Source organism: Lathamus discolor, chromosome 6 (genome assembly GCF_037157495.1).
Source record: "Lathamus discolor isolate bLatDis1 chromosome 6, bLatDis1.hap1, whole genome shotgun sequence".
In the NCBI taxonomy this organism is placed as follows: Eukaryota; Metazoa; Chordata; class Aves; order Psittaciformes; family Psittacidae; genus Lathamus; species Lathamus discolor.
In genome coordinates, this window is record NC_088889.1 from 53,878,437 (window position 1) to 53,904,109 (window position 25,673).

Consider the following 25,673-nt stretch of genomic DNA (forward strand, 5'->3'; position numbering starts at 1 on the left):
TGCTAAATGCATAGCTGAAAGATAGTTTGGGACCTGTCTTTCTATGTTTAGTGTGGGTCAGCTGTCATGACTTCTTATCACCAGTGTTATCATGTCAGTTTTGGGTCATTTTGTCCATGCAAGTCCCAGTCCCCAAGTCCCACAAGTCCTCAAGACAATTGATTTGTAATTTCCCATGAAGAAGCAGTTAAAAGAAAGCATTGAGTTTGCCCTAATTCTTTAAATGCTGGAAACACTTGTTTGTTTGTTTGTTTTCTGCAAAAGGAAGTAAATCCCATAGTTTGGAGCCCTAGGGTGGTCATTTACAAAAGGGTTTTCAGTTTTGTGTTCTTCAGTTTTCCCAGTAATTTTCTTTTTCCTCTCAGGCAAGATCTTTCTGGAGTTCTGAGCATACTTGGTTGAGGTTAATGTCAAACACTACTGTGTGTTTTGTTGCCGTTGTGATGCTGTATGCTTCTTTAAGCAAGTGCATTCATTATACAGTCCGGAGAAGACGAGATTTTAGGGGTGTGGAGGGAGGAGGAGAGGCTTTGTGTTCTACTGAAGCGTAGAACAGTGTTGTAGCCAGGCTGGATGTTTCTTACTATATTTCTTAAAATGTTCTGTCAGATTACCCATTGTGTATTAGCTCAGATATACGCAAGTTGCTTGAAAAGACTGCAGGTAAAGTGAAAAAAGAATGAGAACATTCTTCAGGACACATAGCTTGAGACAGGCAGGTACTGTTAAGTCTGCATGAATATCAACATAGCAACAGCATGTGACTGAACAGTGTACAATGTCACCTACGTATCAGTCAATGCTACTTTGGACTAACAGACTATACCATTAATTTATTTTTAACGTTAGCAAGCGTAGTAAAACTGTGTTGCTGCCAATGACCCTGTTTTTATAAAAACAGTTATTTTTAGAAGGCGCATTGAATTCCTTCATGGAACAGCAAAATTAAATGGAAATCTGTATACTTGCAAAGCTTAGTTAAAAAATACGACTAATTACAAAAAGTGAGCAATGGAAGAGAAATATGAGTAGAGGTGTTAATGCAGTGGTGCACTTTGCTTTTGTGCTTTGGCTCTAACCATAAACCAGGACTTTCTTCCTATGCAGACCACTACTTCTTATGCCTTTATAAGCAGAGATGCCTAAATATGTTATGGCTGATTATATATTTTTCATAAATTGGGAAATTACCTATTCTATATTTGTGCATGCACTCATGAACAATGTTTTCTTTGCATTTTTATTCATTTTGCTTGTAGGAAGTATTGGGCTAGAAAAATGTTAGTTCACCAGGCTATACCTCCCTCTGTTTTCCTCATGTGCTTGATTGGTATTAAAAAAAAAGAGGAAGGTATACAAATAATTTCAAGGGACTCAGAATTTTTGGCTTTGCCACAGGGTTCCCTTGGACAAGTTGCTTAATATACCACATTTTGACAGGGATCTGGAAAAAAGTGTTTATGTAAAGCAAGAAAGTATTTGATTATGGGTTGGGGTTTTTTTCAAATGAGAGATCTCCATGATAAATCTACTAGACAACACAGGCACAGCAACTTCTAATGAACCCTTAATTTTTAAGGGGTTGAAATTATCCTCACCAGCAGATCTGAGTATTTCTAAGAAATCGCACTTTGACGCTTTGGAGACAACCTCTGCAGATGTTCAGGCAGCTATCCAGATATCTGAAGATAATAGAAAGAATTCCAACCCACTGACATCAGTAGCAAAACTTTCATTGACTTCACCAGGCCCAGATTTTACTCCAACACAGATCTGTGCTAACCCTTGTGAAAGAACAGCTCTCTGCAAATGGTTGAAGATGAAAAGTCATTTTAGACCACATCTCTCTGTCTTTTATGTTCTCTGCAAAAAACGGTGTGGATGCATAGCTGAACACTTAACTTTAGGATGTGTGAGAAAAACAAAGCACAAATGCTCTTTCTGACATTCCCTTGGTTCTTTAATATTTGATGTTGTCATTTGATTATACATCTGATACTTCCTGAACACTGATTTGGGCACTGGTAATGACAGCATCAGTATTATAATTTCTCCATTTTAAAAGTAGATACCACCATGTTGGGTACCTTTCCTGTGCTTCCAAGAACTATTCGGTCTTCTCTAAGCACATTTTTAAAATAAAAAATTCATTGGCATTGTAAATTGTGTGAAGTCTTCAGAAAAGAGACTATGTTCTTGTTGAATTCAGAAAAAAACTATGTGCTTTCAGGTTGAAAGTTCTCATGTTCAGACCTCGTTGCCAATTATCTACTTAGGCGAGAGTACATTACAAAAACTAAACAATTGTATGTTTTATATAATCCACATGCTTTTATTTAAGCCTTTCTTAGTAACTGAGAAACATATATGATTAATACATAATAGGGCAGATTTTTTATTCCAGTGGGTTCATTCACTAGTTATTTTAGCTATTTCACTTAAATTGCCACTAACTAAAGAGGATACTTGCATTTTTGTATTTTGGGCCTTTGAGTTAGATGCATATCTGCTTTGATTTTAAGTGGAAAAGCACCTTGAAGCTTACACATTGGTCCTGTATATAAAATTAATGCAAGAATCAACAAATTTGAGAGGGCTTGGCCTCATTTACAGGATACAGTATTTCCTCCATTTTGTATTCCACTTCTTTTTTCCTTCAAACCAACAGCTTTAATTTTTCTCCTTACCTGAAAAAGTGAACTAAGCCTGTAGTTCAGCTGAAACACTCCAACAGTAATCAAGCAAATATATATATATATATACATACACACACACAGAAGGGAAGAAAATAAAGCTATTTTTCTGTTAAAATTGAGAGGACTGTGCTACTGCTACTGATAAATCATTTTGTGGTGTACTGTTTTAACATGAAAGGAAGTGAGATTCTGGTTTTTATCTGGAAGTTCATGTTTATGAAATTCAAAATTTAAAATAATAAAATACTATCTTTTGAAAACTAGTTAGCCTCATTAGATATACACTTATTTTGTAAGAAGTCTATATAGTAAAGGACTGTCCAGTTATAGTTTGGACATAGTTTAATTTGTGATTAACTATAATTATTTAAGAAATGCCCATCATTGTAACTGAATGTAAACTTTTATAGTGCTTTGCTTTAATAATTTCAAGTATTAAACTAAAAACAAACTTTGGGACAGCTCTTTGGACTATAAAAATTGTCTTTAGCCCATTAGCACTTTAATTTTATCTGAATGTGTATCCTAAGTTGCAAGTATTGTTCAAGGACACTGCAGTTGCTGTTCAGTAATAAACACCGTAACAGCGTTCGCTTCAGCCCAGATTGAGTAAACACTCTGATATGGAAGATTATTTATTCTGTTTGGCCTTTGTTTTAGGACTGACTGCAATCAAACAATTGTCCTAATAGCTTGGTATTAATATGTCCTTGAGAAGCACCAGCTAGTACAGGCTACTGTGTAGGAGAAAACATTTCAGGACATTCCATGCCACTGGAGAAAAAGGGAATTACATTAAACAAACAAACAAAAAAGGCAACAAAAAAAAAAAAACCCCAAACAGCCCACGCCAGCTCAAATTCAGTGTTAGTCACCTAATTATACAAATATCAGTAATTTGTTTGTTGTTGCTCTGTTTTATCTGGCTTATCTATATGTGCACACAGACAACACATGTAAATATTGTTCAAAAGAGCGCAGTATTTAAAATTAGAAAATAGGGAAGAAAGTATAGGTAAGTATATTTAGACTTATTATATTTATTATTATGTTTGACTTATTATATTTAGACTAGCCAGAGGCCATCTGGTAACACAACAAATTGGTAATCCATTCTGAAGAGCAATGTCACCTTGGTCTTCGCAATAAAATTAGCAGTGGATAAACATTCAGAGATTTGAGTAAAGATTGCCTCATACGGAGTCTCTCAGACTCATCCAAATCTCATGAGTTTTCAAACTGGGTCATAGAAGTCTGGTGGGAAAAGAAATTGAGCTGATTTTTTTGTTGGTTTGTTTTTTCCTGCTTCCAATTCAGACTGGAAATTCTGTAAAAACGTTCTTTATTGTGGCATTTCATCATTGATGCTTTAGGTTTTGGCTTGCAAAAAGAAAAAAATAGTATGAACAAAAGGTATTTAAGCCTTTTCAAATGTGAAAAGTTCACCAGTTTTCCAAAAGCCAAACCATTTGTTTCTGGTTTGGCCTGAGATTAAGTGAAATGATTTCTGGTTCAATTAAAGACCAGACTTTTATAGGTATAAGGCAACTTTGAGATGGATGGGTAATCGAAAGGATTTGCTTAAGTATTTTGTAGTTAGTTGTCTGTCTGCATCTTTAGGAATTTTAGTATGTTTAAAAAAATCCAATGTTACAAGTGTTAGAGGCTGAAATTTTCAGTTACTTGCAGAAAGCACGTTTGCCTTGCACGTTAAGCCCTGCTATTCTTAAAGAGATACAACTTTTTGTAGGTCTCACACTGGCGTTGCTACAGGGATAAATTGCCCGTGTGATGAGCAGCAGTTACAGCTCTGAAGAGCTGCTTGCCAAAAGGCATCAAGCCTAGCTCAGAAAAAAATTCAGCACTGAGTCCCTGGCCTCTAAAATGCACAACAGAGTCACCATGTCATGCATGCTGTCATCAGGCATTTTCTGCCCACAGGGAGCTGACTGTGCCTGGCTCTGCCTTTTTTGCTTAAGTCAGCAACCATCAATTTTTAACAGCTTCCCATTATGGCACTCCAGGGTGGAGTCTCTCTGCCTGTAGTCACCTACTTCATTACCCAAACTTGTTTGCAATTTCTCTGGGTTTGGTTGAATTTTAAGGAATTTATCAGCTTGTTTTTCCTTGCATTCTAACCACACTGTTGGTTCACATTTAAAACAGAGTTAATGATGTGACATTAACTCATATGATAACCAGGTAGTTGCTTGCTGTAGGATTATTTAATAATATTAATAATATTTTTAAGTGGAATTCAGCACACATGAATTGTTTGTCAGCAAATCTCCAGGCAAATCAATACAAACTCAGAAGTACTATGAGAAAAGGCAGCTTTGATTTTCTTCAAGTGCTTGTTCTTTCTTCTGTATCCTAAAATCCTTGCAAAACTTGAGTAATAAAAATATGTAGGGGAAAAGAAAGGGGGGAAATATTCCGTGCACTTTTACTTCTGAATGTGGAAAAGCCTATATCCTCATAATTACCTGTTCGCACAAATATCTGTGGTGTCATTCAGGCTCTCATTAAGGTCTTAGTAGGTTGATTCACTGAGAGCATGCTTTTGTAAACCGGAAAAAAAAGAAAATAATATGAATAAAGAGAGAATATGAGGGGAAAGAGCAAATACAGCCTCAGAGCCTGACTTAGGCGAGATTGCACCATCCACAGGTGGAATACAACTGGCTTGCTTTCTCTTTCCGTCTAAGCTAAGGAGGAAAGCAGGTAGTGTTAAACCTACATGGAAGGCTGTACAGTGGACTCAGTAAGGCCATGCCTACTCCCATGATTTCGGTATCATTTCAGAAGTCATGATTGTTTTTCAGTCTCCAAAGTGAGCAGGGTTGTAATAATAAAATCTGAAATGAAAGATCTGAATAATGTAAACTGTCAGGTCAGCCCTCTGCTTTTCATCTGAGGGTGGCGTTGTACATTAGTTTAACACAGAAGGTTCAGTTTCAAAATTAATACATGCATTGAAAGCCCAGTTTCATGATGTTCCTATTTAGCATCTGTGCTCCTCATATTTTGTCCAATTTTTAAGAGATGCTTTGCTGCCAGAAAATAAGGAGAAATATAAAGAAGTTATATAGCAGTATTGTTTGTTACAAAGATGGCAAGGAAGGAAATGTGGAAACATGTTTTCATGAATATTAAGAAATGGCAGGCAGAATGAAGACACCGGGAGATTTGATAGAGTCACAGTATGCTATGAAGGTCTGTAAAAATGCAGATAGGTAACTTACGACTGATGCAACAGAAAGGAGGAACCATAGGACAACTCCAGAAAACAAAGTGGAGAAAAAGGTATTTGCAAAGTCAGAGGAGAAGAGGGAGGCCAGGAGCTAATGTGACAGAAAGTGCGCAGAGAAGAAAGCTGGCTCACAGCGGCATGGAGAGAAAAGAGCCTGATGCAGTGCTCTTTTAAATAAGATTATCAGGTTTGCCTATCTAATTAAATCAGTGGAGCTTTGATATGAATCAGCTGAGGGTTTTACCTCTTTTGCAGGTAAGACACTTGAGAGTTCTGCGTGTGCATACAAAAATATAGAATCATAGAATCATAGAATAGTTGGGGTTGGAAAGGATCTTAACATCATCTAGTTCCAACCCCCCTGCCATGGGCAGGGACACCTCACACTAAACCATGTCACCCAAGGCTTCATCCAACCTGGCCTTGAACACCGCCAGGGATGGAGCACTCACAACCTCCCTGGGCAACCGATTCCAGTGTCTCACCACCCTAACAGGAAAGAATTTCCTCCTTATATCCAATCTAAACTTCCCCTGTTTAAGTTTTAACCCATTACCCCTTGTCCTGTCACTACAGTCCCTGACGAAGAGTCCCTCCCCAGCATCCCTATAGGCCCCCTTCAGATACTGGAAGGCTGCTATGAGGTCTCCACGCAGCCTTCTCTTCTCCAGGTGGAGCAGCCCCAACTTCCTCAGCCTGTCTTCATACGGGAGGCTCTCCAGTCCCCTGATCATCCTCGTGGCCCTCCTCTGGACTTGTTCCAACAGCTCCATGTCCTTTTTATGTTGAGGACAGCAGAACTGCACACAATACTCCAGGTGAGGTCTCATGAGAGCAGAGTAGAGGGGCAGGATCACCTCCTTCAACCTGCTGGTCACGCTCCTTTTGATGCAGCCCAGGATACAGTTGGCTTTCTGGGCTGCGAGCGCACACTGAAGCCGGCTCATGTTCATTTTCTCATCGACCAGCACCCCCAAGTCCTTCTCTGCAGGGCCACTCTGAATCTCTTCTCTGCCCAAAATATAAAACTAAGATATGTGTCTAATCTTTCACCCCAAAAAGGAAATTATCACAGTAGTTTTAATGCCAAGCAAGGTATTTCTTCACTTTCTTAAGCAACATTTGCTATGTGTTTTCTGGGATGATGGATGATAACCTTGAGTTGGGAATCCCCCTGCTTCTCAAAGAGGTATAACACGAATGCTGGCAATGTTGTGCCATCCTTAATTCCACTATTAGTATGTTCACTCAAATAATTGCCCCTCCTGGATTGTGGTCATTGTTCTGGAGGTTGGCAGTTTAGTTTTCGTTTCTGTTTAGCTTTCTCTGTGCTTGATACTGCCAAGAGAAACACTTGGTCGTATTAGTTCTTTGAATACTGGATTTCTTGACTGTATTGATTCCACTGAAATAAATGTTGTGTAAATAGAGCCTGCCTAAAACTGGCCAGGATCAGGAGACTGCTATGCTGAGTGTATTTGAGCTGATGCTCAACCCTTATCGAAGAAATACTGCTTTGCAGAAGTGTGTTGCACAGCTTTAAAGTTACAAAGTACGCTGATATTCTTAACGAAGTTCTCAACTGTAAATCATTCTGTAAACATGGCCACATATTTACACAATGCGACAGGAATATAAAGCAGGATACTTTTTTCTGTGTAACAGAACTTATGTTGAAAGGTACAACAGCTTGTTAACTGTTTCTGGATTGAGAAAGAGAAAGTAATTAAAACACATGCTGTTTTCCATATCTGACATACTAGAGAATAATTCTAGACCAAAAAATACATGGTTGAGCTGTTCTTGTGCTTTGAAGCCACAGAAAGAAATAGAGTTCACGTACTAGAGTAGTTAGTCCCAGCCAGTTTCTGTCTCCAGCATATCAGCTCATAAAATTTCACCTATCTTTTTGCATTAGTAATAACATGCATAAAAGCATACGGCTATTATGGTTATTGAGATTTGCTAGCATATGATTTGATGCATCAAATGTTGTTCATAAGAGAGAGTTGTGCTAATAATATAAATTCTCTGTTACACTCTCTGTTTTTCCCAAATCTTTCTTTGCAAGTAAAATCACATAAAAGAGTTTTAACAAGTTATATCAAAAGGGCTGAGATCTTTTTAGGTTGTCCCCTCTCGTTATTGTAACCATTTTTGCCATGACTGCATTTCCTGGATGCTCCCACGACTTGCACAGTAGCTGAGATTGAATTAATTTTCATGCTGCCTTTTCTAATGTTCTCAAGTAGCTACTTTTTTCACTTGGAAAAGATTCAGGTGCTCATCATTGCCCCTTCAGAGACATTTTTCCTATGAACTGCAGCCTTCTCAGTAAAGTAGAGAAACAGCCTTGCTTTTCATCAGGAGACATGGACAAAAGTGCCACTTAAGCACTTAGGGCTGTTGGTTGATGGAAAGCTCAACATCACCAGGCAATGTGGACTTGTAGCCCAGAAAGCCAACCATATCCTGGGCTGCATCAAAAAGAGCATTGCCGGCAGGTTGGGAGAGGTAATTCTCCCCCTCTCTTCTGCTCTTCTGAGGCCCCACCTGGAGTATTTAGCTCTGGGGCCCCCCAATATAAGGATGTGGATCTGTTGAAGTGAGTCGAGAGGAGGGCCATGAAGATGATCAGAGGACTGGAGCAGCTCTGCTGTGAAGACAGGCTGAGAGAGCTGGGGTTGTTCAGCCTAGAGAAGGGAAGAAGGTTCAGGAGAGGGCTTATAGCAGCCTTCCAGAGGGGGCCTACAAGAAAGCTGGAGAGGGACATTTAACAAAGGAGTATATTGACAGGGCAAGGGATAATGGCTTTAAGCTGAAAGAGGATAGATTTATACTGTACAGTAGGAAGAAGTTCTTTCCTGTGAGGGTGGTGAAGCACTGGAATAGGTTGCCCAGAGAAGCTGTGGCTGCTCTGTCCTTGGCAGTGTTCAAAGCCGGGTTGGATGGAGCTTTGAGCAACCTGGTCTAATGGAAGATGCACCTGCCCATGCATGAAGGTTGGAACTAGATGAGCTCTAAGGCCCCTTCCAACCCAGACACCTCTGTGATTCTATGATTCTGTGATTCACTGAACTAGACGTTAAAGGGACAGAGGCTGAATTACCACGAGGAAATATTGTGTGTGCAGGTGAGTGATCTTGCAGTAAGCTAAAAATTCTCTTTCTTCTTCTCCTTTCAACTGTCCCGATTTGGTTGGTTTAGGGTTTGCTCTAAAATATTACGTTGGTGTAGAAATTTAACATGTACCATCATACTTTATTTCAGTCCAAGCTGTTTCTGTTTTTAATCATACCGTTGTGTCACATATCTGAGAGAATTTCTGGAAGTACTGGAACTGTGACCCTGGCAAGTATAGACTAATGCCTCTTGGCAATGCTGATATTCCAACCAATCCATTCTTTTGCACTGTGGGTTGGGGTTTTTTTAATATTAAAAAAAAAAAAAAAACAAACAAAAAACTGCATCTGAGGATTCAAGTTTGAACTGTGCTGGGTTATGCTGGGTTTTGGGGGGTTTTTGTCCAATGATTCATAAGAGAGGCTAAAATGATAGAGAAAAGGTTAGGGATCTTAAAGATAATAAATAAATGTTGTTTATATCATCTTAATGCTCATATATTTCTAAAGAGAAAATATCGTTAATGTCTTAGTATTAGTTCTCCTATTGCTTGATTAAGGTGTTTATGACCATATGGTGAGACAACAGGCTGCTCGTTACTTCTTTCCCTGTGAAATATAGCCTAATATTCAAAATCAGATGTCTGTGTTTGCCAGGTCTTGCTCTCTAAGAGAGATCCTAATCTCAACAAGATAAACTGCTTAAATAAAAGTTGATGAAAGAACAGTCCAAGTAGTGGATTATACGTTAGCAGTTTTACAGTGCTTTGCTTTGGGATAGCTCTATGCTTGTGTCCTTAGGGAAGTCAGTTGAAGAGATGAAGGTTTTGGTGTTTAAGGAATTGTATTCATCGTGATTTTTACCAAGCTAATTTCTGTTCAGTACTTGCATATTCATTTTCATTTTGTACTGGAAAGAAATTATGGGGAAAGGGTTAAGAGCATGCTTGCTCTCATCTGGTTTAAATCCATAAATGTGAGCCCCTGTGCTGTTTCTAGGTTTCAGATTACGCTCTGTGATTTATAGAAAAAGGCTGTTCTCCACAGGCTGAAATCCATGTGTTTCTCCACCATTGTAAAATAAGAAATCCTTAAGAATGCTTCCAGTTGCAAAAATTGCAGTTTTGAGCTACGTTTGTAACTGGTTTTTTTCTTCCGAAGTGACATCATCAACGTGGGAAGTGAAATCCCCATGTCCTAATGCTATCTGTTCAAGGTTTGCCATGCTTATCATTGCAGTTTACGCAAACTGTGGCAACACCCTTATGTTTATAGTCTTTTATCATTTTAGTTTTGGAAGATACACCCCCTGAAAAGTGCAGCTGTGAGCAGACGCTTGTATCATTCTGTATAAGTTACATCCAGGGCCCCTACAGAGATGTCAGGCCAGAAGCCATGGTGACCTAACGGTCCGTCAACTTCCAGTCCTTCCTAGTGTCTCACAGTGTAAATCAGCACAGAATTTGTCCTCATGTTTTTCATTTGATGGGGGGGGAGTGGGGAGGGTGTGGAAGGAGTGTTGATACGGTATGATTTCAGCATATAGTACTTGGAAACAGCTTCACAGCAGCAACTTTCATCATTTCTTTCTCATTATCAACTGGCAGGAGAATTTGTTGATCATCTCTGTAGTAGAAAACAACAGAAAATGTTAGGATTTCTGAACTAGTATTATCAGTGATTCTGATAATGTAAATATTGCTATTCAGGTCAATGGCCTTTCCCTTTCAGATATCTCCTTCTACTGTAATCCCTGTCTCTGCAACAGGAGAGCTGCTTTATTTTGTCAGTCACAACTGTGTAATGGCTTTCATTTGTGTTAAACAGCTGAGATACTCTCTTGATTTACCTACTTTGCCAGAATAGAATAGCCTGAACTTGTGAGGGTGTGTGAGTGAATCTAACATCTTGCCTATGATTGATTTTACAATGAAAATACTTCTTTTCTTTTTTTTTTCTGTCTCTATTCACCATTATTAAAAAAATACACGTATTACTGAGATTCAGGGCAAAACTGAAGGAGGTTCTGGCTGAAGTCATTGTGTAAGGTTAAATAAGTAGCAATGCAATATTAGTTTGACCTTCCATGGATCCCTTATGAACTGCATCAGCAGCTGACCCAATAAAAGATTATTTCTGTTTTCGCAAAACAAAAGGTTAAATGGGATGTTATTAGTACTATTATGTGATGAGTCTTAATTAAGATGTGGGATACAGCATACGTTAAATTAACATGGCTAAAGTATTATGTAGAGTGGAAACAAGTAATTAAGAATTCTTAATGAGTTGATCATAATGCTTTTCATATGCTCAGTATGCTTTTTCATCACATACTTAGCATTAGATATTTTAGGTACAAGTTGTATCTGATATGAATTCTGGACAAAGCAATTTAAGCCAAAGAGAAAAGCCATACTCAGCCTTGTGTTTGCAGTGGTCTTGTAACTCCCTACAGCGAATACAACAAAGAGCTACTGTGTAGTGTTAGCAGTTTCTTGAGCACAACAAAGTAGTGTAACATCAACCACTTTAATATTCAAAAGTTATTACAATTTTAATAGGCCAACAATGGAGGCAAGTAACCATAGGCAATATGGTTATTTCTTCCTAGTGTCACTGATTGTAGCCCTCATTTCTATGTATAATTTGGAACCATAAATTACAAGCTCTGCAAAAAATAATTTTTTAATCTGAAGAGATTGCTCTTAATCAGATGCTGCAAAATAACAATGTGCATGGCTTTCCGTGTGCGCTGAACTGCAGCTCTGTTGTGTTCTGTCTTAAGCTTCTTTAGAAAAGGAGTTTAACGTGTCAGACTATGTCTGTAAGAGAGTGCCATGCATTATTATATACTTATCTGTGATCTCATTTGTGTCTAGTTACTTTCAAATTGCCTGGCCTTGAAACCATGTAAAAAAGCAACTGCCTTCTGACTCAACAAGATGCGGAGAGTGAAGAGCTGAATAAAGGTTCACTGTGATTTGATATGGGTATCAATATCAGTTGGTATTTGTTAATGATATCACCAAAGTTGGGGAACAATAGCCAATTCTGACAAAATGGGAACTGGCATGTATATTTTTTCTGCTTACTCTACATGGTCTTTCAGTCCCTTTCAAAGCCAATTTTGTCTCCCTATTTTTTCCCCAGGTCCTTTGTGCAGCCCTTCATACATTTGTAATAGACGTAAGAAAAACAGAATTGTGAAAATATGCAGCAAAGGCAATTTAGGATATACAGGAAATCTCATGCTCTTTCCTGATTTCAGTACAAATTTTTATAATAAGGGTTATGTTCCTTGCTAGCACCATAGTGGGCAGATCGCAAAGGAAATCTCTTGACACTACATCTGTTTGCCCCACCATACCATTAGTTCTGAAAATGTGTGCATGATCTTTATTATAGCTACAGCAATTTGTCATGGTTCTAGACATGTGTTGGACAAATCTGAGCATTGCACTCCAAAATCCAATGCTGTTTAGCTATTCTGGATCCTCTTAGTTTGGAAACCAATCTTTGTTTTGTTTGTCAGGACATGCTGAGGAATAGAGCAAAAACTGGGAATGGAGTAGAGAGTCAGCATGCTTGAAAACTTTGTTTTTAATGATATGTTTGCCTTCCTTACCTTGTGTCCAGTCTCCCAATATCGCATAAATACTTGTAAAATGATCCACTTTGAGTTACAGCAATATAGTTGTTTTGCAGCAGTATAGATATTATAGAGTTTGTATGTGGGTGAGTTATGAAGCCAAGCCCCTTGTGAGACTTGTGTTCCCTATCAGAAAAACAGCTTCTAAAAACTTCTGCACTTCAGCCCATCACTTACTGATCCACGTGGCAGTTATTATTTTTATCTGTGCTAGCTAAAAGTCAGAAGAGCAACGGTTCTTTCCTTTCTCAGGCTTGCATTTAAATATTCATAGAATCATAGAATAGTTAGGGTTGGAAAGGATCTTAACATCATCTAGTTCCAACCCCCCTGCCATGGGCAGGGACACCTCACACTAAACCATGTCACCCAAGGCTTCGTCCAACCTGGCCTTGAACACCGCCAGGGATGGAGCACTCACAACCTCCCTGGGCAACCCATTCCAGTGCCTCACCACCCTAACAGCAAAGAATTTCTTCCTTATATCCAATCTAAACTTCCCCTGTTTAAGTTTTAACCCATTACCCCTTGTCCTATCACTACAGTCCCTAATGAAGAGTCCCTCCCCAGCATCCCTATAGGCCCCCTTCAGATACTGGAAGGCTGCTATGAGGTCTCCATGCAGCCTTCTCTTCTCCAGGCGGAGCAGCCCCAACTTCCTCAGCCTGTCTTCATACGGGAGGCTCTCCAGTCCCCTGATCATCCTCATGGCCCTCCTCTGGACTTGTTCCAACAGCTCCATGTCCTTTTTATGTTGAGGACACCAGAACTGCACACAATACTCCAGGTGAGGTCTCACAAGAGCAGAGTAGAGGGGCAGGATCACCTCCTTCGACCTGCTGGTCACGCTCCTTTTGATGCAGCCCAGGATACAGTTGGCTTTCTGGGCTGCAAGCGCACACTGAAGCTGGCTCATGTTCATTTTCTCATCGACCAGCACCCCCCAAGTCCTTCTCTGCAGGGCCACTCTGAATCTCTTCTTTGCCCAACCTGTAGCTGTGCCTGGGATTGCTCCCACCCAGGTGTAGGACCTTGCACTTGTCGTGGTTAAACTTCATAAGGTTGGCATCAGCCCACCTCACAAGTGTGTCAAGGTCCCTCTGGATGACATTCCTTCCCTGCAGCGTATCAACCAAACCACACAGCTTGGTGTCATCGGCAAACTTGCTGAGGGCGCACTCAATCCCACTGTCCATGTCACCGACAAAGATGTTGAACAAGACCGGTCCCAACACCGATCCCTGAGGGACACCACTCGTTACTGATCTCCAGCCGGACATTGAGCCATTGACCACAATTCTTTGTGTGCGGCCATCCAGCCAGTTCTTTATCCACCATTCATTTCAGATTGCCTTGATAAGAATATATTTTACAGGGCTAGACTCATATGCTCTATTTTTCTGAGTCTCATATTGCTTTTACTGCCTGAAACAAGTCAAATCATATGAGCTTGTTTTTCCCTTTCCATATGAACCCCCACCTCCTACTTCCCCACCACCCCTTGGACACCTCTCCCAGGCCACCAGTGCAAAGCTTGGATTCTTTCTGACCTGCCAGCTGTGGCTCATTAGCTTTCCCACCAGGTGCCATCACTGTGTGAAGGCTCCCAAAACAGGAGAAAAGCCCCAATGCCGTGCTGAAGATGGCATGTGTGCCTTTCTCCAGCTGTACACCAGTGCAGCTGAGAGCTGGGGAGATCACATCACACTCTGAGCTGTGGTTGCTGAGCTGCCTGCCCCATGGGGAGGCTGCACCTTTCCAACTGCTTCCCCCATTTATACACCATGTTCCAGTGGCATGACTGAAAAACCTACATGATTTTTTTTTTCTTTTTTAAATCATTTCTTATAATAGTAGGTTATTTTTGTTATTAAATGAAGATACAAAAACATCAAAATCCTCCAAAGGCAATGTTAGTTTTTATATTTATTCTTCTTTGCATGTCTCTTAAACATCCACAAACCAAGCTAAATGAGACTACCTGTAGGGAGGATTGCTGTAAGGACACAAAAGGATTTCTGAGTTAAGCCTGTGACTTTTGAGAAGGGAGATATGCAAGCTGCTGTAAAAATAATATGTAAATCTGTTGAAAGGTGACTGTGGTTTTAAAATTACATATTTTAAAATAAAAAAAGACCAACCACAGGTAGTTGGGAGAATGCATAGTGGGGGGAGGAACTTTGAAATATTAATTCAGTTTAAGCTAGCTCCCCTGGGACTATGTTCACCTTCAGTAAATAACAACCAAGATGTTTACTGGCTAAAGGGCTCACCAGAAGAGTGAATTTGACGTTCCTGTGACAGAGTATTCCCACAGAGCAAATTTTTAATTTACAGTCACTAATACTCTGATGGGAAGTCAGGCCCTGCATCCCTCTAGGTAGGAAACAGAAATTACATTATGAGACACATGCATTTAAGTCAAAGCAGCTTGTATTTTTAAAATTAGACATTCAAAACATACTGTAGAAATTATGACTTAAATGTCTTCATAGAAATCATTGCTGATGATACTGAATTATTCAGTGCTTAAATGAGCAAATGCATTTGATAAAAACTTACCTGTTCGTGACCAGTTTGCAAGCATGAGTAAGAGTTTGGTATGCAAGGATATTTCATAAGCAGATTCTTTACTAATAATTACAAGAATGCCTTTGACTGCTAAGACTAAAGAAGTTTTAAAAATCTAGCTTACCTGCTATTTGCGATTCTTCTTGTTCCACATGTATCTATTAGTTCTGCATTCCTATTGCATTTAAACCTGTGAAGACCCTGGAGGTGAGGACTGTGAGGGATGCTTGAATTCGCTTCATTTATCTTGTCACTAGTTTCTAACTTTACTTTCATGAATGGATAGGGAGTCCAGGAGGCAAGGTCTAGTAAACAGTGTTTGACCATTAAAAAAAACCACATTCATACCTTTAAAATGTTATGGGAGCATTTATGTGAACACTAAGCTTGGCTGAAGCCCATTGAATAAAATTTCAGTTTTATGAAGGAACTGGTTTGCTCTTCAAATGTCATCATGCTTTTCTAACGCTTCTGGGCAGCTTTTACTGGTTTGTCCTTAAGATGGTTTTTGTGAATCATTTACAGGCCAGGGTATATTTTGAGAGCCCCCACATGAATGTACCATAATGATGGCAAACAACAGTTGCCAAGCTCTAGCAAGAAATGAAAGGAAAAGCTGGGTAGCCCTCGTTATTTGGAATAATCAATGATATTGATTTTATTCCTGGGTACAGTGATCAAGCATTTGCGAAGTGCAGGTTCAGCGAGGCAGAGTGCCAGGTGTTTGGCCATTTGGGCCACAACAACCCCATGCAATGCTACAGGCTTGGGGAAGAGTGGCTGGAAAGCTGCTTGGTGGAAAAGGACCTGAGGGTGCTGACTGGCGGTCGCTGAACATGAGCCAGCTTGTGCCCAGGCAGCCAAGAAGGACAACAGCACCCCGGCCTGTATCAGAAACAGCACAGCCAGCAGAGCCAGGACAGGGATTGTCCCCCTGTACTCAGCACTGGTGAGGCCACACCTCAAATCCTGTGTTCAGTTCTGGGCCCCCTCACTGCAAGAGAGACATTGAGGTGCTGGAGCGGGTCCAGAAAAGGGCAACAAAGCTGGTGAAGGGTCTGGAGAATGAATCTTATGAGGAGCAACTGAGGGAACTGGGGGTGTTTAGTCTGGAGAGGAGGAGGCTCAGGGGGGGACTTTAATTACCCCGATATTTGCTGGAAGACTCACACAGCCAGTCATTCACAGTCTAGGAGGTTCCTCGAGTGCATTGATGATAATTTCTTAATGCAAATGGTGGACGTACCAACTAGGGGAGCAGCGCTGCTAGATTTAGTACTCGCCAACAAGGAGGGTTTGGTCGAAGTGGTGACGGTCAATGGCAGCCTTGGCTGCAGTGACCATGAGATGGTGGAGTTTAGGATCCTGTGTGGGAGGAATAGAATACCTAGCAAAGCCACAGTTCTGGATTTCCGAAGGGCCAACTTTGGCCTCTTCAGTCAACTGCTAAGGGAAGTCTCATGGGAAAGTGTACTAGGCGGTAAAGGGGCTCAAGATAGTTGGTTAGCATTCAAGGACCGCTTCTTCCAAGCTCAGGATCGGAGCGTCCCAATGAGTAGGAAGTCAAGTAAGGGATCTAGGAGACCGGCGTGGTTAAACAAGGAGCTGCTGGGCAAACTCAAGTGGAAAAGGAGAATCTATGGATTATGGAAGGAGGGGCTGGCCGCTTGGGAGGAATATAGGACAGTTGTTAGAGGATGTAGGGAGGCAATTAGGACAGCTAAGGCCTCCTTGGAACTCAATCTTGCTAGTCGGGTTAAAGACAATAGAAAGGGCTTCTTCAAATACATAGCAAATAAAACTAAAACAAGAGGCAATATAGGCCCACTGCTGAACGAAGTGGGTACCCTGGAGACAGAGGATATAAAGAAGGCAGAGGTGCTGAATGCCTTCTTTGCCTCTGTCTTTACTCCTGCAGACTCTCCCCGAGGGCCCCGGATTTCTATAGCCCCAGAAGGAGTCAGGACAAAGGAGGAGTTTGCTTTGGTAGATGAGGATTGGGTTAGGGATCAGCTATGCAAACTGGACATCTGTAAATCGATGGGTCCGGATGGAATGCACCCACGGGTGCTGAGGGAGCTGGCGGAGGTCATTGCTAGGCCACTTTCCATCATCTTTGGTAAGTCGTGGGAAATGGGCGAGGTGCCTGAGGATTGGCGGATGGCAAAGGTCACACCAATCTGTAAGAAGGGCAAGAAGGAGGACCCGGGTAATTATAGACCGGTCAGCCTTACCTCCATCCCTGGAAAGATGATGGAACAACTTATTCTTGACTCCATCACTAGGCATATCAAGGATGAGGGGGTCATTAAGAACAGCCAACATGGTTTTATGAGGGGGAAGTCATGTATGACCAACCTTATAGCCTTCTATGAGGAAGTGACTAGGTGGAGGGATGATGGTAGAGCGGTAGATGTGGTTTTTCTTGATTTCAGTAAGGCATTTGATACTGTCTCCCACAGCATCCTCATAGATAAGCTGAGGAAGTGTGGGCTTGACGATCAAGTAGTGAGGTGGATCGAGAACTGGTTGAAAGGAAGAAGGCAGAGAGTTGTGGTCAATGGCGCAGAATCTAGCTGGAGGTCTGTGACTAGTGGAGTTCCTCAGGGGTCGGTGCTGGGACCGGTGCTGTTTAATATTTTCATCAATGACCTGGATGAGGGAACTGAGTGCACCCTCAGCAAGTTTGCTGATGACACAAAACTGGGAGGAGTGGCTGACACACCAGAGGACTGTGCTGCCATTCAGCGAGACCTGGACAGGCTGGAGAGTTGGGCGGGGAGAAACTTGATGAAATTTAACAAGGGCAAGTGTAGAGTCTTGCATCTGGGGAAGAACAACCCCATGTACCAGTACAGGTTGGGGGTTGACCTGCTGGAAAGTAGTGAAGGGGAAAGGGACCTGGGGGTCCTGGTGGATAGGAGGATGACCATGAGCCAGCAATGTGCTCTTGTGGCCAAGAAGGCAAATGGCATCTTAGGGTGCATTAGAAAGGGAGTGGTTAGTAGGTCAAGAGAGGTTCTCCTCCCCCTCTACTCAGCCTTGGTGAGGCCGCATCTGGAATATTGCGTCCAGTTCTGGGCCCCTCTGTTCAAGAAGGACAGGGAATTGCTTGAAGGAGTCCAGCGCAGAGCCACAAAGATGATTAAGGGAGTGGAACATCTCCCTTATGAGGAGAGGCTGAGGGAGCTGGGTCTCTTTAGCTTGCAAAAGAGGAGACTGAGGGGTGACCTCATCAATGTTTACAAATATGTGAAGGGTAGGTGTCAGGATGATGGAGCTAGGCTTTTTTCAGTGATATCCAGTGATAGGACAAGGGGCAATGGGTGTAAACTGGAGCATAGGAAGTTCCACGTTAACATCAGGAAGAACTTCTTTACTGTAAGAGTGACAGAGCACTGGAACAGGCTGCCCAGGGGGGTTGTGGAGTCTCCTACACTGGAGATATTCAAGGCCCGCCTGGACAAGTTCCTGTGTGATGTACTGTAGGTTACCCTGCTCTTGCAGGGGGGTTGGACTAGATGATCTTTTTAGGTCCCTTCCAACCCTTGGGATTCTGTGATTCTGTGAGTCTGTGACCTTACCGCTCTCTATAGCTACCTGAAAGGAGGTTGCAGCGGGGTGGGGGTCAGTCTCTTCTCCCAGGTTACAAGCGAAAGGACAAGAGGAAACAGCCTCAAGCTGAGCCAGGGGAGGTTTAGATTGGGTATTAGGAACAATTTGTTGACCGAGAGGGTGGTCAGGCTTTGGAACAGGCTGCCCAGGGCAGTAGTGGAATCACTGTCCCCGGAAGAGTTAAAAAACCGTGTACATGAGGCCCTCAGTGACATGGGTTAGTGGTGGTCATGGCAGTCCTGGGGTAACGGTTGGGTTTGATGACCTTAAAGATCTTTTCCAACCTAGCTGATTCTGTGATTCTATGATTTTCTATTACAGAGTACACAGCAATACAACCTAATCCTTTCCAATTTACAACATCTAAAATGTTGCCCTGGATGGAGAGAATCTCATCAACTCTATGGGCAGGGAATAACAGAATAACCTTGAGCCACAGCAAATTCTATACCAAAAGTGCCTGGAGGATTAATGATGAAAGATTTCGTTAGAGTTAAATTCACTAATGAAATGGCTTAATGTAGTTATTCTGAGTCTTGTCCACGAGATCCTGTGACAAGGAATGCTTTTCAGTGCCTGAATGGAAAAAATACTTCAGTTAACATGCACAACATATTATTAAAATCTGATGTGCTAAAGATAAAGTTCAAGTCTAAATAATGATTAGTGCCAAAAACTTCAGGCCAACCGACATTAGCCTCCTTTCTTAATACTTTAGTTCTCTCCTAAGTCAGAAATTTAAGATGACTGCAGAGAATTGAAATACATTTGGAAACTGAGCTTGACTGCAAATCAGTATAAGGTTTACTGAGAAATGGGCATTTTGTAAAAGATCATATAAAACTGTGGCTCTCTTCTACTAAGTTTTCATTCTTGTTGAACTCATTCTGAATAGACAGCATTGACCTTTTAACTTTGATAATATCAGTGTCCCTGTATGCTGGGAGGTCTGTGCCAGACATTATGGTCCTGACAATAAAATGTTCTACAAATGAACAAAAAAGTGTTATAAATAGGAAATGAGCACCACCTTTCTTCTGTCTTGTTGCTTTAATATTTCTGTTAACACTAAACCAGTATGTAGAACACCTTCCTGAGATGAAAAGGGGAACAAACTTCTAATGGCATTACTAGGGATTTGATATAAGGATAGTAAAGATCTCTAATTAGTAACTGGGTTTCCTCTCTTGTTTTTGAATGAAAGAACTGTGTATTTCAGAATAGGGATTAATCTAATAAAACCTCATTTTTAAAAAAAAGTTTTTATTTTTCCTGAAAGAAGATAAAATAAAGCATGCAGCTGCATACTTCCTTTTTTGTAAAGCCACATGTGTTTTGTAATCAAAAATCTTAGCCTTCGTCCCAGAAAGCTTTCTTCTGGTGCAGCCCTGCAGGTCCCCTTGCAGGAAGGAGGCAAGTGGGTGCTGGCTGAAGCTGGTGACATTCATTGTGTTTGCCAGTGAGTGCGGGACTGGGGAATGAGCCACACCTTGGGAAATGTATTGAGGTTTTCCCTAGCTGTGTTGTGAAAAATGAATAATATTGCAAATAAATGTACAAATGGCCCTGTTAAAATAGTGTGGGACATTTGCAAATGTTTAAAAACTTCCCAACTAAATGAGAACGTGTAAAATTGCCTAAAGTTCTTCAGCATGCTTGTTTTCCAAATTATGTGAAATTCCAGTCCAGATTCCTGATGGACTAATGAAGAGATTGGATTTCCTCCAAATGACTTGTTGTAGGTTAAGTATCATAGTAACAAAAGGAGGCAGAAAAAAGGAATGACTTCTAGTAATTTTATTCTGTCAGGCTTTCTTTTGTAATGTGGGTGCTCAGTCCATTGTATTTTGTTGCCAGGGGGGGTTTTAATTCTCATTTCTTATGCTTTGAGGAGTGCCTTCATCCGCAACAGGTTCCTTTTTCACTGCACAAGTAAAGCAAACCTAGTTTATACCTAAAAATAATGTAGGTTTGTATGAATCTATTGACCCTATTACCACTGGGATGGTTTTGTGTTGTCGATGAGTTATATCCTTCTGGATCATTCCTATGATTTATGGCAATGATGTGGCTTCACTGGTGGCTTCACAACCTAATTCTGTGAGTTTAAGTCCACAGGAAGTGTCACATAGTATGTGCTGTGTTCAAGATGATCTTTATGTCTGTTTATATCGAAAAAGACAATTGTTGGTAGCCAGTAAAAGCAATTTATCTTTGGAGAGATGCAGGCCGAGATGTTGTCTAGTATTGAAAGTAGTAATCTTTATCTCGATTTTACAGGTGTACAAACTACTTCAGTATATTTTTGAAAGTAATATGCTGATGGTTATTGGAATCACTCAAATGATGATTGGCAAGTTTCTTTAGATGTAAGTTGCCATGACATTAATCGGTACTGTGAGAGTGAGGCCCAAATCCCCATGAACACTCAGGAGAGGAAAATAGCTTCAGTAGCAAAAGGGTAAAACCCTCGTCTGCTGCCCCTGTTGCTAATGAACTTCTCAAACGAGATTTCTCACAAAGTTAGGCAAAACCAAATGTGTAAAAATGAGGGACTTCAATTGCAGAGAGCATAGCTCCCACAGCCACATTGAAGCAGGCGGCTCTCCAGAGTCCCCCCATAGTCCCCAAAAACCCCTTACACAGGGGCTGAGGAAGGCAACTGCCATCAGAGACTCACTCTGCAGAGCAGTACTTCTCCAAAGGGCGTCTCCCGCTCCCTGTGGGGCTGCATGCGCAGCCAAGGTGTGCTGCTGCGGTCTGTAAGCACTCTCGGATGATCTCATTTCCCACCACACTCCTAAAAAAAAGTATTCATGAAACTCTTGCTGTGAGGACGGTAATGTATTGAGTGGCTATCTGGCATCTCAGCATGCCATATGTTCCCAGAGGTTGCAGACAGCCATTCTGTAACCAGAATTCAGAGATGTCACAAGTGGCTGAACAAACAAATATCACCGGTTAATGGTTAAGCTCTCAATTTACTAAAGCATTTGTTACCAGTTTGCAAAAGAGATCAAACAACCATGAATCATAACCTTGGCTACTAATTAAATCCTTTATTCCCTTCCCTCATCGCAGAAGCATTTAATCTTGGGGAATCAGGACAGCCTGTTGTGCAGAAGTAGGTTTTACAGCATAAGCAGAAACAAGCTTACTGTCAGGTTTCCTACTGGAACTAGAAATGGGAAGGAATAAAATGAGAATATTAACTTTCTCTCCTGGCATGGAAATTCATGTTAGCGCTGACCAATGACTGATGTAAAATAGCTGCATTGGAAAATCATTTTGGTGGTATACTTTTGTTATTTTACTGAATGGTGAATATTATTTTCATTATCCAGCTGTCTTGCTTGTAGATGAGACTTCTCATCTAGATAAAGAATGAGGGATTTGGTGTGTTTTACTAGCTGCCCCAAAATGAAATATTTTACTCGGAAATGATGGACTGTGAAGAACACCCTAGAGGAATGAGGCACAAACATAAATGCTACAAGCAGTTGTTTTGCAACTGAAATTTATTTCTGTTTGTTATAAGATGTTTTTGTGTGTGTTTATGTATAGGATATGTAGCTGCATGATGGTTAAAATCTCACACTTTAGATATTTAATAGCAAATAAAGTAGTTTAACTTCTTGGCTCCCAACTCTGTGAAGCAGAACTTTGAAATCCCAGACACTATTTCCTTTGTGTTTTGGGTAAGTCATCCTCGTCCCTAGCAGCAGAGTGATGCAGCAAGGGCTCACGGAACAGAGACTCATGCTCACGGAACAGTTAGCATGCGCTAACTCTGTTCACTGCGACTCACTCCAAACAGGCAGTGATCCCAGGAGTGGATTTCCATTTTTATAACATGAACCATGATGTTGCAGTCAGATCTGCATAAGCAGGGATCTAGAAGGTGTCTCTCTGAGACACCTCAGTAAGGCATTAAGAGGGAAGGGCCTCCCTGTACAGGTCCAACTGCAGCTTCAGGGATCAGTACATAATTACTGAGGTAAAGTCACATTATATAAATGCACTCACAGTCTTAGTGATCTGTAGACCTCTGGTGAAAAGCTGTATGTTATTAGTTTGAACAGCAACCATATTTTACGCTGTGTCCAGACAAAGTAATCTTTTGTGTCATTGCTAAATCTGAACAATTTCTGTAACAGAAAGAAACCACCTGAGAGACAATATCTACAAACAGAAAATGAGGGCTTTTTTTGGTCCTGTTTTTGGCTTTGCAGAAAGCTATTTTCCCAGTAAAAAGTGTGAATTTAAAAAAAAAACAACTAATGCCCCAGCTACATTTGTCATGCTGTTCAGAGGACAGACATCCACCATTTGCACAGGCAGAATGTCTGTTGGCTGGGGGAGAATTGTCCTGAGGAAATTCACAAATACTCACCAAGTATACCAAAGGCACAAGCCTGTACAGAACTTAAATATGTCTTTTCTATCCCATAATGAGTATGACAGTTGTCAGGTTCAGTACAGGCAGAAAGCACTACCTAGCGACATCTCAAGTTGCTGATCTATTACTATTACTAATAAGAATTTGATAAAGATAAAACATCTGGAATATCTTAACTCTGCTTTTAATGCTGCTTCCCCAAAGCCATCACTAGAAATTTGGGATGACAGATGTTTGTGCATTTAAAAAGGAAATAAAGATTGCGCAGTAATGTCATGTTTTGATAAGAGTAATAGAATGAGCAAGTAGAATAAGTCATTGGCACAGCTTAAACTTTTGATTTGCTACTTTGATGTTAAGGAAAATACATAATTTTGCAAGCTTTGAAAAAATTGTATTTGTTGCTCTTAATGTTTAAAAAATGTCAGATACTATGAAAATCTTTTAAAGTACAACGAACAAATTAATAATTTTTAATTGTGTTTTCAGTTCATATGCATGTGTATGAAAGGGAAACATGTTTGTTTAAAGACCTTTCAGATTATTTTTTCTTTATATACACTTCGAGTTCGGTTTTGGGATACATGTGTATGTAGATGTTGCATCCAGCTACCACAAGATCATTTGGACTGCTTGGCAGTCAATGACTCAAAAATCTTTAAAATGTTCTTTTAAAACAGTTTGTAAAAACAAATTCATGTAAGTGAAGAAATGTATTGCACAGGCCCCCGGGGGGGGGGGGGGGGGGAGGGAGGGGAAACACCCATAAAACCCCCAAAAACTGGATTTCTAAAGTGACTGCATATACAAGCTGTAGATGGTTGAATATGGAGAAAATTGATAGCTTTGGGTTTGTTGTTCTATTGTGGAAATGAAACTGGGAAAGATGGGTGGAGGTTTGCTTAGACATAGGTGGAGGTTATGTGGACACCTCTTTTTACTGTGAAATGTATGCAAACCTAGCATAGGTCAGATAAAATCCTGGATTTTTATAGCCTTCTTGAAAGGTGGGGAAAGTCAGCATAATAGTGTGTTGTGCTCCCAGGCTGAATTGCAACTACTTACATTACACATTCACGCGTTAGTGAAGCATTTCCTGCAGACTGTTATTGTCTGGATGGAGATGCTCTTTCACCCCACTCACCTTCCTCGTTTTTCCCACAGGCTGCGAGAACACCACCGCGCTGCAATTAAGGTGATTCGTAGGATGCAGTATTTTGTGGCAAAGAAAAAGTTTCAGGTGAGTTGTGAATAGAAAGCTCCTTTTCTAAATAAACCCTTTTATTCTCCTGATTCATTGCTTCTTTCAGAAACTTAAGAGAGACTAACACAATTCATTTCAGTAATGGTGAACTACACCCACTATTCTCTCCCTCGTTCAATAGGGTAGTTGTTTAGCAGCAGGTTAGTCAACTGTGGATGCACTGGAAGTAGGCTAAACTCCTGAAATGGGGTCTGAATTAAAATGTTATTTTCTGCTAATGGACTTGACCCTTAACCCTCTGTTATCACTGTCTCTTTCAGTGCAAACATTCTCATGTGTCTCCATTAATTCTGAGCTGTGTGTTACTGTCATGTCGAGTCAGTGGGATTAGAGATTAAAATACTACCTCAGCCTTGTTTCTGTCTCTTACTCAATGATAATGAAGTCCTGATAAGAAACCAGCGTGAAAATTTGTTAGCGTATTAGAAGGTTTCGCCTTCCTTTTCCCTTCCCCCCTCTGCATAGGTAGCAGAGTTCCTTCCCACTTTGTGAGATATTGGCTCTACTTACTCCTGTAGCCCTCACTGTCAGACATTTCCTGTGTGCCACTTCACTTCCTGTAACATTGCAATACTGTAAGCATTTAACGGTAGTTAATTAACCTTGTTGCCTGGTCTCAATAAAAAATTCTGGCTGCAAACTTTCTAAGAATGTGGTTTCTCAATCAGTTTCATTAATCCAGTAAGAAAAAGTGTCAACAGCCTCCTTCAGCTTGATTTAAACCAGGTGAATCTATACATATGTAAGAAATATATCACTTTACTTAAAATTAATTAATAAGGGGCAATCTCTGGAGAGCTTCTTCACAGCTAAAAAATGCAAAGAAAGATAGGGGCTTAACTGCACACATCCATTTTCATATATGACCTCACTGCTACTGCTTACAATAGACTAAAAAGCTTTCTGCCCTTAATCCGGACCCCCAAAAAGGGAGGGTGTCCTTTTTTCCTACCAATTTGAAGGGTGCAAAGTTTTGGAATCAAAAAGATGATGATGCCTAACAGTCAAAAACATCATTGTTTCTTTAAGGCTATGCTTGCTGCTACTTCAAAACCATGATTCTGACTTCCTCATCGAAATTTAGAAGAGCTGCCTGAATTCTTT

At 40.7% G+C, this 25,673-nt stretch overlaps 1 protein-coding gene across 3 annotated transcripts in view; it reads left to right on the forward strand.

The window, feature by feature from the left end:
• Nucleotides 1-25,673, forward strand: part of KCNQ1 (potassium voltage-gated channel subfamily Q member 1) — a 358,327-nt gene that overhangs the window by 217,167 nt on the left and 115,487 nt on the right. For all 3 annotated transcript variants that reach the window (XM_065682779.1, XM_065682780.1, XM_065682781.1), the window contains one exon: nt 24,470-24,545. In XM_065682779.1, the coding sequence (XP_065538851.1) occupies nt 24,470-24,545 (76 nt within the window). The remainder of the gene's footprint in view (nt 1-24,469; nt 24,546-25,673) is intronic.